At 41.0% G+C, this 17,024-nt stretch overlaps 1 protein-coding gene across 4 annotated transcripts in view; it reads right to left on the reverse strand.

Annotated features, from left to right (window-relative positions):
• LOC124721418 overlaps window positions 1–17,024 on the reverse strand; it is a 170,827-nt gene that overhangs the window by 44,195 nt on the left and 109,608 nt on the right. For all 4 annotated transcript variants that reach the window (XM_047246389.1, XM_047246391.1, XM_047246390.1 and 1 more), the window contains exons 8-9: window positions 15,420–15,569; window positions 11,949–12,063 (exon numbers count right to left, since the gene is read on the reverse strand). In XM_047246389.1, coding sequence (XP_047102345.1) covers window positions 11,949–12,063; window positions 15,420–15,569 — 265 coding nt within the window. The remainder of the gene's footprint in view (window positions 1–11,948; window positions 12,064–15,419; window positions 15,570–17,024) is intronic.

A 17,024-nucleotide genomic window follows, 5' to 3' on the forward strand; every position in this document is an offset into this window, starting at 1 on the left:
TATACTGGGAAGTATTTTCCAAATATTCAAAATGTTGTATGACAGAAAGACTCTAGGAAAATTATGCTAATGCATAGATGCACTGTATTCTCAAAACAACATCTCGAAGAAGCCAGATACAGATTCAAACAAACATGGAATCAACCATCACCTTTTGTACCTTGTTCTGTGATTTAAAACAGGAGAAAATACTGAGAAAAATCAGTTATATTGGAAATCTGCTAGTACTATTAAAATTATTGAAATAACAACAACATATAATACACAAAAACCAAACACAGTGAAGCATTTAACTTGATCAATGCCAGTTTGAAATTTATAACAAAACATAAGATGGAAAATACATGTAGTGCACATAAATAGCATTCAGATAACGATTTTGAACCTTCTCAAAAGATGAATTACTGCGACAAGAAGTCCAGGCACTTTTTGTTTCAGGTTCCAAAACAAATATTTTGTGAAAGATACTGAAGTAATTGTCTATTTCTGATAGGAAACAATTCATATATAAACACAAAGTACACAGCTTAACATATTGGCTTTGAAGTTTTCCTATATACAAGTTACTGTGCCCACTTACAGGAAACACACTAGTACATTACTTATTTACTATGCTGACTTATAAATGTTTTAGTTTTGAAAGTGTTCTATGCATTAATTACTGTGCTAGCAGAATGACAGGAAAGTTTCAATATTTCAGATTTTATGGTATTTATTTTGTGGGGTACCTGAAAGAAGAAAAACTTGAGCATCACAGCCAGAACTCCAGAAATAATCAGCACAGAAAGACGTTAGAATCTCTGGTAACTCAGTTGCAGACTGTGGTCTGTCTGGGTCACAGGAAGATATTTGAACCAAAGCCAGTGTTTGATAAGCTACAGAACAAGATGATGAAAGTTTTGTCACCTTACAGTTTACACAAAGTGTGTGTTATAGATACTTAATGTGTGCTCATCCTGTGACTAAGCACTCCATCTGCTACAGTCTAAGGAACAAAGCTACTGAACAGGTAACATTCATTGGTTATTACTGTGGTTCACAGTGAATGCTGATGTGGTAAAGTAATGTAATATATTGCCTGTTTATCTTTCGCACTGTATGAAACACTAGAATGCTTTGCAGAACAACACAAAGTCCTGTCCCATCACAGCCAGCATCAGAAAAACAATTATTTGCACAGTAGTCTATCATGAACCAAAAACTAGCCACATAACTATTAAAACATCTGTTTATTTCTTGAACTACAGCCCTTAGGAATAGACACAGAACAGTAGGTTCTACAATTAGATACAAGAGAAAGAATAGTGAACAACTGAAATGATTTGGTGATTACAAATCACTTTCGTAACAGGTTATTAAAATTGTGTAGGAAACTGCTAACGAACATATAATTCTTAGTGAAAAAAGTTTTAAGATCTATGAAGCTTCTCCAAAAACTGGTTACTGTAATGTCAAAACCAGAAGGTAAGGAATTAATGGTCTGAACATTTGTTATGAGCTGTGTATTTAGTTTTGTCTCAGCAGTTGCGAAACTCTAATGACAAGCGTAATCACTGCCTGCAGTAGAAAAGATATTCAGAGCTGAGAAAGAACGGCTGCTCAGCTAACTTTGTACCTAGTAATACTAGTAATAGCCTGCACACAAGACACTCTGCACAAGTGGCCCAAAATTGATAATGACAGAACTCAAGACAGCATGCAGCAGCTGCTTCTGCAGCAGTTAATTGGTTAAAAATATCCTAACAGAAGTACTTTGCTTTTCAATAAATAGCCTAAGACTAATGATTCAAACTAGAAAATGATCAAATGAATCACCCATTCAGCCATTCATTGGTTCATTTACCAGCTGTTGTTTATCTAGAAACTATGATAATGTAACACTTTAGACTCTCTCAGTGGATCTGTTGAATATATCAGAAACTACCAAAGGATAATGTATTATGAACAGTATGAGTAGCAGTTTATTTACAAAACTATGTTTACCTAGGTTCATGCACAGAAAGGAAACCGAAGACCTTGCTTCTGCATTGCAACATAATCACTACAGTAATTACAGCTTTTCTCTTGTATGCTCCCATAGAAAATGTTGAATGCACCAAGGTGCATGTGGGTAAATAATGTTTTAGTTCAGCACAACACTGGCACAGTGCACCGTCCATCTTTTGTTGTGTACAGCCTCTCACAATATTCCCAGTACTCCACAATTTTATTTGAAATAAGATGGGAATTCTTATATTTCTATACCCACTACAGCAGACAAATGGAGCAAATAATTTTTCTGTCAATATTATGAACTAATTGTTGTAACCATGGGCTCCCTTTAAATTTTGATTAAGGACAATTGTTCTATTTTGGTACTGTACAAATATATCATCTATAACAGTAGTATGCCCATAGAAAACAGTTAACGATGCAGTCAAGTGCCAGGTTTTGGGGATAGGTAGACCAACTATTGAGAACTTAAAATTGGATTGTCTAATTATGGATGGATGGATGGAAAATAATAAAACCCACCCTCACGAATAAAATGTAAAAATAAATCAGCCGATGAGGCGTTGTCAGATAAAACTGCAGCAACAAATCGGGTAACCCAAGATTTCATCGTTGGGCAGTCAAAGTGCAGCAGTGCACCAGAATATGGTCCACTGTCAACTGGGTGCCACACCGACACTCAGGCAGGTCTTCATGGCGCAGGAAGTAACCGTGGGTCGTCCAAGCATGGCCAATGCGGAGCCAGCAGAGGACGACTGATTCCCTGTGAGATGCCCGCACGGAAGACTTCCACACATTCGTAGACTCCTTAATGACGCACTGTTGGTTGTCTGTACCGTTATGCCATTCCGTCTCCCAAAGCCGAAAAATCCTGTGGCAAAAGTCAGAACGCAGGTCAGGTTCAGAGATGCCCATCTCCAGAAATGGTTTCCGCATGGCCTGTTGGGCCAGCCTGTCAGCAAGTTCGTTGCCTGGGATGCCGATGTGTCCTGGGGCTCACACAAACATGACTGAATGACGGGACCAGTCAAGTGCACAGATGGACTCCTGGATGGAGGCTACCAAAGGATGGCGAGGGTAGCACTGGTCGATAGCTTGTAGGCTACTGAAGGAGTCAGTACACAGAAGAAATGATTGCCCGGGGCATGAACGGATATACTGAAGTGCACGAGAGATGGCCACCAGCTCTGCAGTTAATACACTGCAGCCATCAGGCAAGAAATGCTGTTCAAAATGGCCTCTGTGGACGTAGGCAAAGCCAACATGACCATCAGTCATAGAACTGTCGGTGTAAACCACTTCAGAGCCCCAGAACACGTCAAGAATCGAGAGGAAGTAACAGCAGGGAGTAGCAGGAGTAATTGAGTCCTTAGGGTCATGTGAAAGGTCCAGACGAATCTGCAGGCTAGGTGTATACCATGGAGGTGTATGTTGATGGAAATGGATGGGATGTGGTAAAGGGAAGGATTCCAGTTCAGACAGAAGGGATCACATGCGAACCGCAATCATTAGCCCTGACCTGAGCTGCTGATGCGGGAGATGAACTGCTGCAGGTGGAAAAAGGAGACGGTAATTCGGATGCTTAGGAGAACTACGAATGTGTCCAATGCAACTGGCAAACAGTTGCGTATGTTGGATCTGCAATGGAAGGACTCAGGACTCCGGCCTCCACCAGGGCACTGGTCACCGGTCACCGGACTCGTTCTAAAAGCTCCTGTCGCTAGGCGAACTCCACAATGGTGCACTGGGTCGAGTACACGCAACACTGAGGGCACCGCCGAACCATAGATCAGACTCCCATAGACAAAGCGGGATTGAAAAAGGTCTTTGTAGAGCTGCAGCAGAGTAGAGCAATCTGTACCCCAATTGGTGTTGCTTAGGCAGTGGAGGGCATTGAGGTGCTGCCAACACATCTGCTTAAGCTGACGAAGGTGAGGTAGCCAAGTCAATCGGGCATCAAAAACCAGCCCTAAGAATCAATATGTCTCCACTACAGTGAGTGGATTGTCATGAAGGTAAAGTTCTGGTTCTGGATGAATGGTATGATGCTGACAGAAGTGCACGACACACGACTTAGTGGCCGGAAACTGGAAGCTGTGGGCGAGAGCCCATGACTGTGCCTTGTGGATGGCTCCCTGTAGGGACCGCTCCACCAACACCAGTGCTTGTGGAACAGTATGAAATGCAGAAGGCATCTGCATACAGAGAGGGTGAGATGGACGGCCCTACAGCTGCTGCTACTGCTGCTGCTGCTGCTGCTGCTAGACCATTAATTGCCACTAAAAATAGTGATACACTCAATACAGAGCCCTGCAGGACCCCATTCTCCTGGATATGGCGGGCACTATGGGAGGCACCAACTTTTGACATGGAAAGTACAGAGCGACAGGAAATTCTGGATAAAAAATCGGGAGTGGGCCTCAGAGACCCCACCCGTATAATTTGGCAAGGATATGACGTCACCAGGTGGTGTCATAAGCTTTGCATGGATCAAAAAAAATGCTAACAAAGTGTTGGCATCTGTAAAAGGCTGTTTGGATGGCAGACCCGAGGGACACAAGATCATCAGTGGTAGAGCAACCCTGGAGGAAGACACACTGACATGGAGTCAGTAGGCCACGTGACTCCAGGACCCAACCCAACCGTTGACATACCATACGTCCAGCAGCTTACAAACAATGTTGTTGAGACTGATGGGCTGATAGCTATCCATATCAAGTGAGTTTTTGCTGGGTGTGAGCACCACAATGATGGTGTCCATCCGCCATTGTGATGCAAAGATGCCATTGCACCATATCCGGTTGAAGATGATGAGGATATAGTGCTTGTAGTCAGACAAGAGATGTCTGATCACCTGACTGTGGATCTGATCCGGCCCAGGAGCTGTGTCAGGGCAATGTGTAAGTGCACTGAGGAGACCCCACTCTGTAAATGGGGCGTTATAGAGTTCACTGTGGCATGCAGAGAACAAGAGAACTTTCCTTTCCATCCGCTGTTTGTGGGTGCAAAAGGCTGGCGGAGAGGGGGGAGGGGGGGGGGGGGCGGGTAGTTCTCTGATGCAGAGGCTCAAGCATAGTGCTTGGCACTCACGTTTGCATAGGTACATAGCACGCCATTGATGGTAATGCCACGGACACCTATTTATTTATTTATTTATTTATTTAATATCATCCCAATGATCACATTTGTGATATAGGATTTGTCAGGGTACATTTTAACAACTATATAATATCTTTACAAAATTTGTATCTGTGCTGAATTCATATTAATTTATCTTATGTTTAATACAATATACAACTAATTAGTGGGCTGTGGGTCATTACCCGAATAGCACGTTTTTGTAATTTGAAAATCTCATTTAGACGACAATTTGTTTTTCCCCAGAATACTATCCCATAGGATGCAATGGACTGAAAATAGCCAAAATATACTAATCTGGTACAGTCATTACTACAAACTCTTGAAATTATTCTAAGCACAAAACATGCTGAATTTAGTTTTAGTGCTAAGTTCACCACATGGTCCTTCCAATTAATCTTCTCATCAATGTGCATACCCAGGTATTTTGCACACTGTACTCTTTCAAGTTGTTTGCCCTCCATGGTGGGATTCAGGTCGTCCTGTTCACTTATTTTTCCATATTGTACATAATTAGTTTTTTTTGCATTCAGTGTTAGCTTGTTAGCACTAAACCATTTTTGTATATCTTGTAGGACATGGTTCACAGTACTGTGCAATGACTGCTTCGTATCACTAACTATTAAACTAGTATCATCAGCAAATAACATGATTCTAGCTTTTCTCTCTGACACCTGAATATCATTAATGTAAATGAGGAACAGCAGGGGGCCTAATACACTTCCTTGGGGTACTCCCACTGTGACCTCCCTTGGATCTGATCTTAGTTTAATTTTTTGATTAATATTTGGTGCTGTAATTTCAACCACCTGTATCCTCTTTTCCAGATAAGACTCAAATCACTTTTTTACCGGTCCTCTGATACCTATAGCTTCAAGCTTTTTCAAAAGTATGCTGTGGTCAACAGTGTCAAAGGCTTTTGACAAATCTAGATTTATCCCAACTACACTATTTCCCTCTTCCAATTTAGTGATTATTTCTTTTGTGTATTCTAGTACAGCTGTTTCGGTACTTCTCCCAGCTTGAAATCCATGCTGATTACCGTTTATCAGGTTGTGCATATTAAGATAATGTGTGACTCTATATTTCGTTAGTATCTCTAAAACTTTAGAGAAAGTTGAGAGGAGTGAGACAGGTCTGTAGTTTTCTATTTTAAGTTTATCACCCTTTTTTAACAGGGGAATGACTTTAGAAATTTTCAGTTTTTGTGGGAACACGCCCTCAGCCATTGACAAGTTTGTTATGTGCGCCAATGGTTTCGCTATCTGATTAGCTGTTTTCTTTACTAATATTATTGGCACCTCATCTACTCCAGCTGACATCTTTGACTTCAGACGTTTAATCACTTTTAAAACTTCCTTTTCGTTTGTTGGAACTGCCATCATACTGCTGGCTGCCTTGGGTGCTTCAATCTTAATTTGCTCCCCAAAATTCCTGCTTAATGTCTGGGGTACATTTAAAAAGTAATTATTTATATAATTAGGCATGGCATATTTATCTACTATTTTATTCTCCTCATCTTTTAGAATAATTTCCTTGTCTTTGGTAGGTACCCCGGTTTCTTTTCTCACAATTTCGCATGCTATTTTAGTTTTATTTCTGGACTGTTTTATTTCCATATTATTACTTAATAACTTTGCATTTGCAATTACTCTGCGGTATATTTTCCTATACTTCTTTACATATTCTATAAAATCAATATTTGTACACTCCCTCAACTCTGAATTCAGTTTTTTCATGTTTTCACATGATTTCTTAATTCCAAGAGTCATCCAAGAACTTGATTTTACGTATGCAGTAGACTTGATTCCGGTCAGTTTCTTTGGAAAACACATCTCAAAGTTTATCATATAAATCGATGCAAATACACTATATGCCTCATCTGTACTTGACTGTTTCATAACATCTAACCAATTTTCATTTTCTAAGATACTTATGAACTGATTACAGCTGTCCACAGAGAAGTTTCTTTTGTAAATATTATTTACACCTTTACCTTCCTTCGACCTTAAAGGGATTTCAATGGTGAGAGCATTGTGGTCAGACAATCCTAAATCTATGTTTGTTACCTCTATGTCAGTTTCTGACATATTTGAGAAAATGTTATCTATGAGGCTATTGGAGGTGTTTGTTATTCTAGTTGAATTGTTTATGTGTGGTGACATGTTGAAACTCTTTAATATGTCCAAAAATTGCCTTTTTTGTTGCCTTTCAACTAGAAGATTAATATTGAAATCACCACAAAGAATAATCACAGTTTCTTTTTTGTAAATAGTATTTAGCAACAATTCTAATTTATCAAAAAAGACTTCTATGTTTCCACATGGTGATCTATACACTTTTATGACTATGACTTTTTTCATCAGGCCATATAGCTGGACGGCACCTGCTTCAAAACACTTTTCAATACTTAAGTTCTCTGCTTCACATCTCTTCTTAAATTCTATCTCTTGTCTAAGGTAAATACCGACTCCACCACCTTTTGCAATTTTCCTACTATAATTATTTGCCAGTTTAAATGGATTAATATGAATACTACTAATTTCTTGGTCCTTACACCAATGTTCAGTAATACACATGACATCAGGTTGGGTGTTACTTACTGCTATTTCAAGTTCACAATATTTGTTCTTGAGGCACTGCACATTTAGAGTCATAATCTTTAGAACAGGGGAGTGAGCACTGGTGGTATTTCTCCTTTCGTTTAACACTGTTATCTTGGAGTTTTCATTATGGCTGGATACCAAAAATCCTGTTGTACCACAGGTTTCTTGTTTCTGTTGCTTTTCCTACTTGAAGTGGATGATGCCGATTGATTGTTTATACTAGCTGTGGCAGCTGATGACATTTTAATATTTACAATAGCAGATGATGATGTTTTTAGTGCTTCAGCAAATGTTGCTCTTGTTAAGGTTTTCATTTCTTCTGCCCTCATTTGGAGTGGGATTTTAGGGAACTTTTCTACTGTTATGCGGCTTATTTCTTCTAGTATCTTTTCACCCATCATCTTTTTTCCATAATAGTTCCTGTGCTGTCCATGCCTCGTGAAATGATTTCTCACTGAGCTGTTTGCATCCACAAAAGTTGCACACTTAAAAGCACAGCAGATCTTCCTGAATTTATTATTTGTTGACTTTATTTCTTTGTTTACACATGATTCCTCGATTAGATCATGTCTATGTGGCACACTTTGGGGTCTGGTACCCAAATAGACACCTGATTTTTGTCCAGACTTTGGAGATGACATATGGCACCCAATGGTCGACACGTACCTCTCCCAACACTCCTGTCTCAGTCATTTTATAAGCTGGCATTCACAGGGACAGAGCCGCTTAAAAGCTATCAGTTGCTCTAGAACAGGGTGTTGCTTATGTCACTGTACAGCTCGCCGATAGTCTGTAATTGCCTCAGCGACTTCTGGCGACCACCAAGGGACTGTCTTTCGCTGGGGGCACCCTAAAGAGCAAGGGATCACATTTTCTGCTACGTAAACAATTGTGGTAGTCACCTGCTCAGCCATCACATCCATGTTACCATGTGGGGCAGAGTCAACGGTGACATCAGAGGTGAAAGTTTCCCAGTCTGCCTTGTTTAAAGTCCATCTGGGCAGGTGTCCGTGGGCCTGACACTGGGGCAGTGACAGGAAGATGGGGAAGTGGTCACTATCACACAGGCCACCATGTGCTCTCCAGTGAATAGATGGGAAAAGTCCTGGGCAGCAAGTTGATAAATCAGTGGCCGAGTAACCACCTCAAGACACTGAAATGAGTGGCAGCCCCAGTATCTATGAGGAAGAGGTCGAAGTCGAACTGAGACAGTAAAGTTTCGACATCTTTGCCTCAGCCAGTAAGCACGGCGTCACCCCACAAGAGGGTTACCGGCGTTAAAATCTCCCAGAAGTAGGAAAGGTTTAGGGAATTGATCAATCAGTGCAGCTAATACATTCAGATGTACTGCACCATCCGGAGGAAGATATACATTGCAGACAGTTATTTCCTGCGTCGTCGACATTCTGACAGCCACAGCTTCAGGAGGGGGTTTGAAGGGGCACAGGTTCACTACAGACTGAGTTTAGTACATAAATGCAAACTCCACCTGACACTCAATTATAGTCGTCACGCTTTCTGTAGTATCCCTTATAGCCCTGGAGGGCATGGGTGCACATTGCCAGGAACCATGTCTCCTGGAGTGCAATGCAGAAAGCAAGTGTAGAGCATAACATTTGCCATAGCTTGGCCAGGCAGTGGAAAAAACCGCCGCAATTCCACTGGAGGATGAAATCACCGTGAGACTGGGAAGGCACGGAAAATTCAATGAGGCAGTTTACACCTCAGGGTCACCTGCTGCCACTGACTTTTGCCTGAGCAGTCTATATCCATTGTGTCTGAGGGTTCGGCGAGATCCAGGTCCTCAGTGGACGACAGAATCTGTACCCCATCCTCAGACGCAGAGCTTGTAGGTAGTGGTGGTGTAAGTGTCACTGCAAGTTCCTTGTTCTTAGGGGTTTTCTTTTTCGATTTCTCGTGCTGTTCCTTGGGTGTCCCTGGCTGGGAGGACTTCACTGAATCAGTCTACAGGATGGAGGATGAGCACGAAGCCCTATGACCAGCTGCTTTTGGGCTCATCAGCCGCTGGCAGGTGTCATCTTTCTCGCTAGCAGTAACCTGGGAAGGGAGTGACCCAAGAGACCCCTTCCTAGCGAGAGGAGCCAAAGAAGCCTTACACTTCTCTGGGTCAGAAGTGGGGACTGAAATCCTCAATGGTTGGGGGGCTGTTGCTCCTAAAGTAGGTGGTGCAGGAGCAACAAGGAGGGAACTGCCCCCCACCATCAAGGAGGCAGGTGTAGTCTCGCAGTTCTGAGAGGCGACAGGAATTCCACGAATTGATGGGGTGACAATTGTTCTCGTAGCGGTGGCACATAAGGAGGTCATAGCCACAGGATGTACGTGCTCAAATTTCCTCTTAGCCTCAGTGTAGGTCAGTCAGTCCAGGGTCTTATACTCCATGATTTTCCTTTCCTTCTGTAAAATCCTGCAATCTGGCGAGCAAGATGAATGATGCTCTCTACAGTTGATACAAATGGGAGGTGGGATGCATGGGGTGTTGGGATGTGATGGACGTCCATGATCTCGACATGTGACACTGCAAGTACAGCGGGAAGACATATGACCGAAATGCCAGCACTTAAAGCACTGCATCGGGAGAGGGATACATGGCTTGACATCACAGGTGTAGACCATCACCTTGACCTTCTCAGGCAATGTGTCACACTCTAAGGCCAAGATGAAGGCACCGGTGGCAACCTGGTTATCCCTCAGACCCCGAGCGATGTGCCAGACAAAATAAACACCTCACCACTCTAAATTGGCATGCAGCTCGTCGCCAGACTGCAAAAGAAGGTCCTTGTGGAATATAATACCCTGGACCATATTTAAGCTCTTATGAGGCGTGATGGTAACAAACATCCAACAACTTGCCAAAAATGAGTAATGCCTGTGACTGGGCAGAGGATGCTGTTTTTATCAAAACTGACGCAGAGCACAGTTTGGACAGGCCCTCCACCTCCCCAAACTTGTCCTCCAAATGCTCCACAAAAAACTGAGGCTTCATGGACATTCCCCATCAACTCTCGTACATACAAGGAACTGGGGCGAATAAGCTTCACTGCCATCCTTGGCCCGGCGTTCCTCCCATGGTGTGGCCAGGGAGGGGAATGACTTGGGGTCATATTTCTTAGCATTGAAGTTAGACTTTGCCTGTTTAGAGACTGCTGGTGGTGGATCACCAGCAAGAGATGATGTACTACACTTCATGGCATGTCATCTGCCCTGATGCCACCCACTCTGGCCAGGGGCCCTCCCCACAGGCACCACCCAGCTGCAGCAAAGGCCACCTGGCAGGATGGCCATTCCCGGGAGTCCCAATGCTCCAGGGTGATGGGCATCTACTCCTTGGCATACATGGGGAGTTAATAGTGCAGGCACCAGCAGAGCGACACCTATGTTGTCGGGGGGGGGGGGGGGGGGGGGGGCTACAACCAACAGGGTACATGGTGGCCCCACCACAAGGGACTGGCTACCATACTGGATATGAGGTACAAAGAAGTCTATGGTCATCATCAGCACATAAAATGACACTGCATAGTGGGTGGAGGAACACACCCAGGAAGGTGTCCTTGCTCAAGAGATGAGAAGGACTGCAATGCCACGACGAGAATGTGGGCTACAAATCTCAATGCACGATGGATACTGTGCACCATGTAAGGCGCCCTTGCCCAATTGGCTCGCTCTTCGGGAAAATTTTGAAAAATGGACATCAAACCCTACAGGGGATGATCAGAAAGGCCAAAATGTGTGCAGGTCTTTTTAGTCGCCTCTTACAACAGGCAGGAATACCTTGGGCCTATTCTTACCCCGGACCCAGAGGGGTGGGGGGGGTTGTCTTATTATGAATCTTCTTTTACCATAAGATAAAGTGTCAACGCTGAGGGTACAAAATGTAGTAAATTAGGCATTTACCATGTTTTTATTGCGTAACATCCAATGCAGTAATATTTTGGCATATAATACATCACTGTGATGAACATAAATGTGTTAAGCCAAGTTTTCGGAATTACAGTCAAGATCCTTATTTCCATTTTGTCAGAGCATTCTTGAGGTAAGAATACTTAATGCAAACTCCTAGAATATCTTTTTTGTAATGAAATGCTCACTTTAACATCTGCAACAATACATTTTTGCAACTTTTCTATCATTACTATGAATCAAGTGTAAGAAAGATATTCCGATATAAAATTGAGTAACTTAAGTGCTACCTACCTGGCTCCAAGTAACTGTCATCAGCATTCCCCTCAATACCCAAAAAATTGGTGCGTTTTCTTCTGATTTCTTTTTTTATTCTCTTAGTGGAGTCAATCCTCTGAAGCCCTCTGCCCTAGAAATGAACAAAAACGTAAAACTAGCTACGTAAAATCTTTAACACTGAGTAAATTTTCACTTAGTCCATGTTACAGAGTAGATAACTTTACAGTGCACCTTTGTTGAAGTAGGAGTGTGCTAAGTTCATGGAAGAGCAACAAATCAGTCAACATTTCAAATGGGTGCAGTGTGCAATCCATGTTCAAGTTTTGTTGCTATTTCCTCTTCAACCTATGATCCTAGCCTACACAGAAACAAATCACTAGACATTTGAGTATGCAAGCCATCGAGGTGTCATGTCATCTTTAATAATATGAACTTCATTATGTGTATTCAGAGATATTTCCATGATTTTATACGGTGTACTAAGGTGAAACTGTCTGGCTACTCTAGAATCTTCCTAAATTTGTATGGGATTTTTATGTAAAACTTCTTCATCAGGTTACCCTCCATTCAGAGGCTGTTGCACGCAGTGACTGTTCTGTTGGTTCAGAATTCTGCCGTCACAAAAATACCGGCATCAACTTGATTAATGATCAGGTTGTTGTGAAAAATGCACGGTTCTGGGAGTTGTTTGAGGACTTGCTGCTGGGAACTGTTGTAGGGTCTGAGCCAGGGGGAATGAGGTAACACCTACCGTCTTGTCAATATGTAGCAACCATTTGCATTATACTATACGAGTACAATGAGTATAATTCTGAACCAACAGAACTTCTTCCATGGTATAGTAGGTGAGATGCATAAACAGTATTATTAACAGAAATTCCATATACTGGTTGTTTTACACTTACAAGGAAAATCGGCTTTAAGGAAGAAAGAGGTTAGCACCCTCTATGTCTATAGCGGAATAACCAAATTGTGACAACCATGCATCTGACTGATGTTTGGCGCCATCTACGAACTATTTACTAAATATGACTAACAATATACTTATTATGTTTTAATAAAGGGAGACATAATATAAAAATAAATATGGCTTAAATATATCAACCAATATATGTATACAGCACGTGTCTTCCAGTGTTTCATAAATTTAAAAAATGTTTTTAAACATTAAAAAAGTTTTACCCACCTGATGTAATTTAAATGTCTTAATAATAATAATGGACTCACAAGGAGTGAACACGGAAATTTTATTACTTGATGATAAATAAGAAATAAGTCAGACAACAATGAAAGAATTTTACTTATGTTCCATTTTATGTAATTAAATTTGAAGTGGTTTACTTCCATTGAAGTTTATATGTAGCTCACACAGATGGCGCCATGTAACCAACCGAGGTGTTCTCCACACAGCCCACCTTCCACAAATATTAGTGTTCAATTAAGTGTGGATGAAGCCTGACCAACAGGCATTACATGCATTGATCAAAAATGATAGTGGTATGTAATATACAAACCATATGAGTTAAGCCATTAATTACAACTTTTTTATGACATCATCTAACTATGTATGTGTTGTATTCTTAGCATTGAGAATGGCTAGTTTCTAGCTGAAATCTAGATCTGTCAATAAAATTTCAAAAGGACAACTGGTAGCTGAAATCTATTATTTACATGTAAAACTTCTGTCAAATGCGTTTGGCAACCTAAGCCCATGAAATTTTTTGTTGTTCAAAGACTCAAACTAAGTCAGATTCACCTTTCTGAGCTAAGGTACAAGAACTTTGTGCAGTTAATGATCTTGGCATTTTACTTTATGGTGGAACTTCTCAGAAATTTGGTTTCTTCATTCCACCATATGAAAATTTTTCTTCTACATGCCACATAAAAAATATTAGCAACAAACCTGTACAGTGAAGTATTTCAGCAAGACATTCTAAACATATACCTTTCAGCCATTATCTAGCAAACATAATGATCAGTCTCAAATTTCTCTTCATAACGACGATGGTACACTGCCAAAATATCAGTTGAAGAAATTCCAAATATGTAATTACTATGCAGCAACTTCTTCAAATTTCAAATTTGCTACGAGAACTTTATGTTTCTCATAACATTGCTGATTAAAGTTTGGAACCCATGCTGCTGCAGCATTATAAACTGTTAGAACATAAATATTGCAGTTCTTTCTTAGCAATAAAAGTAATTTCAAACATTGATACAAGAGACTGGTACAGCATGTTTACATCATCATATAATATGGCAAGAGTGCACAGAAAAATACAGCGCAGTGCTTTTTGCCCTAATGGATGCCTCTACATTCAACAAGAAGTTGATGTTCCTAAGTTGAAAACCACGATGAATTGTTACACCGATGGCTCCAGAGATGTGACTACATATGTAGCAGGCATGGACATCTAATACAGACCATTTTGAGCACAGCTGGGATGCTGTGGTAAGCAACATACGCACTTTGAACCTTACTCATATTAGTATTCAGGTGATTACTGAATGCCCGTAGATGACCATTGCTACCTGGCACTGTACAGACTTGAGATAATGAATTGCCAATGTGACCTGATGAAGATGGTGGTAAAGATAATTACGGAAGTGCATCTAAATCATACTTCTGATCAATATAAACCATGCTGATAAAAGTTGAACAGAACATAATGAAGTTACAAGGCACCAGTGGTCAACAGAGTCAGTTAATACAATAAACAGGGTCATAGATCTTCTGTTAACAAGCTCAAGTCAATCTTGGTTAGTTGGCTGTCTGCAAATGTTATCAGAGATAACTGTTTTAACACTCATCAACCGGTCCTGTGTGCCAGTTCTGCTGTAGACAAAAGCAAATATGCATTTGGTAACAATCCTAGTCATAATATGGTAAAATATAGCATGTCTTGTTGAAGAATATTTTAAAATTCAAGCAGTTAATTAACAATTGCAAGTATAAAAGGAATACATCTAAAAGCAAGTTACACGTGCTTATATCAGAAGTGTGAACCTAGAGCTAAATGAAATTACAGAATCTTAGTATCTTAAACAAAGCAAATATGTGAGTTATATACTGAATATTAATTGCATCCAGGGGAAAAATTCAGCTGCAGAAACCATGAAATTACCAGTTGAAACCTTTATGTGCGTATCTTTTAATCATGTGCCTGTAACTTAATGTTTCTTCTTTATAGTAAGTAGCAATCTATCTTTTCCTACATTATTTATATTTCTACCTGGAGTTTCCATTGCTGATTAAAATTACCATACAACAGAAACTCTGGCTAGTACTTACCTTAAGGAGGCAAAATGCTGAGTACTTGCTGAATGAAATACTTTGAAGTAGAGAAATACTGTACTAAGATTTCAGAACATCTTCCTTCTTCAGGAATACAAGAGGTTTTTAAGTTGGAAAAGATTTGAAAGAAGACAAAACAGATAATTAAAGACACTGATCATTTTTACTATTAAGTATAGTTCACTACTCACTCTCTGTACATGTTCATCATCACTATCAGACTGAGGCGGCGGCGGGGGTGGAGGCTTTTCCTTTGGTGGTTCTGCTGCTGTTACAGGGCCAAGTGGAAACGTGAGACCAGCCACAATTTCAATTTCACTTGAAAGATTTAGTGGTGGAATCTGGTAGGAAAAAAAAAACTGATATTTAACTCAGACATTAAGTTCTTGTGTGTGTGTGTGTGTGTGTGTGTGTGTGTGTGTGTGTGTCACACACACATTTGTTTAATAGTGATATGTGGATATAAAAGATGATACTGAAATTTTCAAATCTTCATGATCTTTCTCCCTGAATTACACACGAAAGGAAACAGAAGAATGAAGAAAATTAGGCAGACACTATAAGTGTGGAAATGCTGGGTTAGAGAATGGGACAAGATGCCACCCAAAAAGGGTGAGAGGGTTGAGTATGGGATAGTCTTCTGTCCCACACCACTCCTACTGCCAGATAGCCCACCCTTTCATCTCTTATGGCATGCCAATGTAGCCTGCATCCACATGAGGCCGGGCAAGATAATGACATTACCCCACTTGGACAGCAAATGAGTGGGTCCAGTGTTATCGCAAGCTGCAACAGTCAATTGCATGGATTCAGGGCATTAACACGTGTCACTTTACAGTTTACAGCCCATTGAGTCAGCGGCAGTTCTTCACTGGGCGGCAGGAACTATGAGCCAGAGTTTGTCGAGAGAGATTCTAGAATTCGAGCTTAGCAATCGTCTGAAGACAGCAGCTGCCTGTCTGGATTAAGCCACCTACAGTGAACAGTCCACAAGGATAGGAACTGCACATTTCTTGGAATAGTGTTGTTGATAACAGACTTTGTCTCTGGACAGGTGTACCTCTGGAAGTGACTGTTATGTTATGGAACTTAGTTATTAGCCCGGGCAGATTCACGTATGTAAATAACCTGAACTGGATGATATGGTTTACATGTATGCTGCAATAAATAAGTGTTCTATTTCATTGTACTAATTAAACTGTGTAGTGGTGTTCCGGTACATTATCATGACTCAGGTGACTGACACAGTCAGTTTGATATCAAATTGCTATACATTAGATAGAATGAATGCCAGAACAGGTCAGGTGGGGTGGGGGGGGGGGGGAGGAGGAGGCGGAGGAGGGGGGGAGGAGGGGAGGGGGGGGGCTGTTTGTGTAACTAAGACGAAAGGAATCATTATTCTAGTTTATTATTTTGGATAATTACCCTGTTTTAGAGTTGCATTATTTGATTTATACGACCAACAGAACCACATCATATTTTAGTACTGTACACAAATTTGTGGAAGGTAACACGACGTTTGTGGAAGGTAACACGACGTTTGTGGAAGGTAACACGACGTTTGTGGAAGGTAACACGACGTTTGTGGAAGGTAACACGACGTTTGTGGAAGGTAACACGACGTTTGTGGAAGGTAACACGACGTTTGTGGAAGGTAACACGACGTTTGTGGAAGGTAACACGACGTTTGTGGAAGGTAACACGTTTAAGCTGTTTTTCAAATTTTATACGAATATTCAATATTCCTACCACATCAAATCTGAATAAAAACTCAAGCTCTTGATGGCAACAGTTTC

Source organism: Schistocerca piceifrons, chromosome X (genome assembly GCF_021461385.2).
Source record: "Schistocerca piceifrons isolate TAMUIC-IGC-003096 chromosome X, iqSchPice1.1, whole genome shotgun sequence".
Taxonomy (NCBI): domain Eukaryota; kingdom Metazoa; phylum Arthropoda; class Insecta; order Orthoptera; family Acrididae; genus Schistocerca; species Schistocerca piceifrons.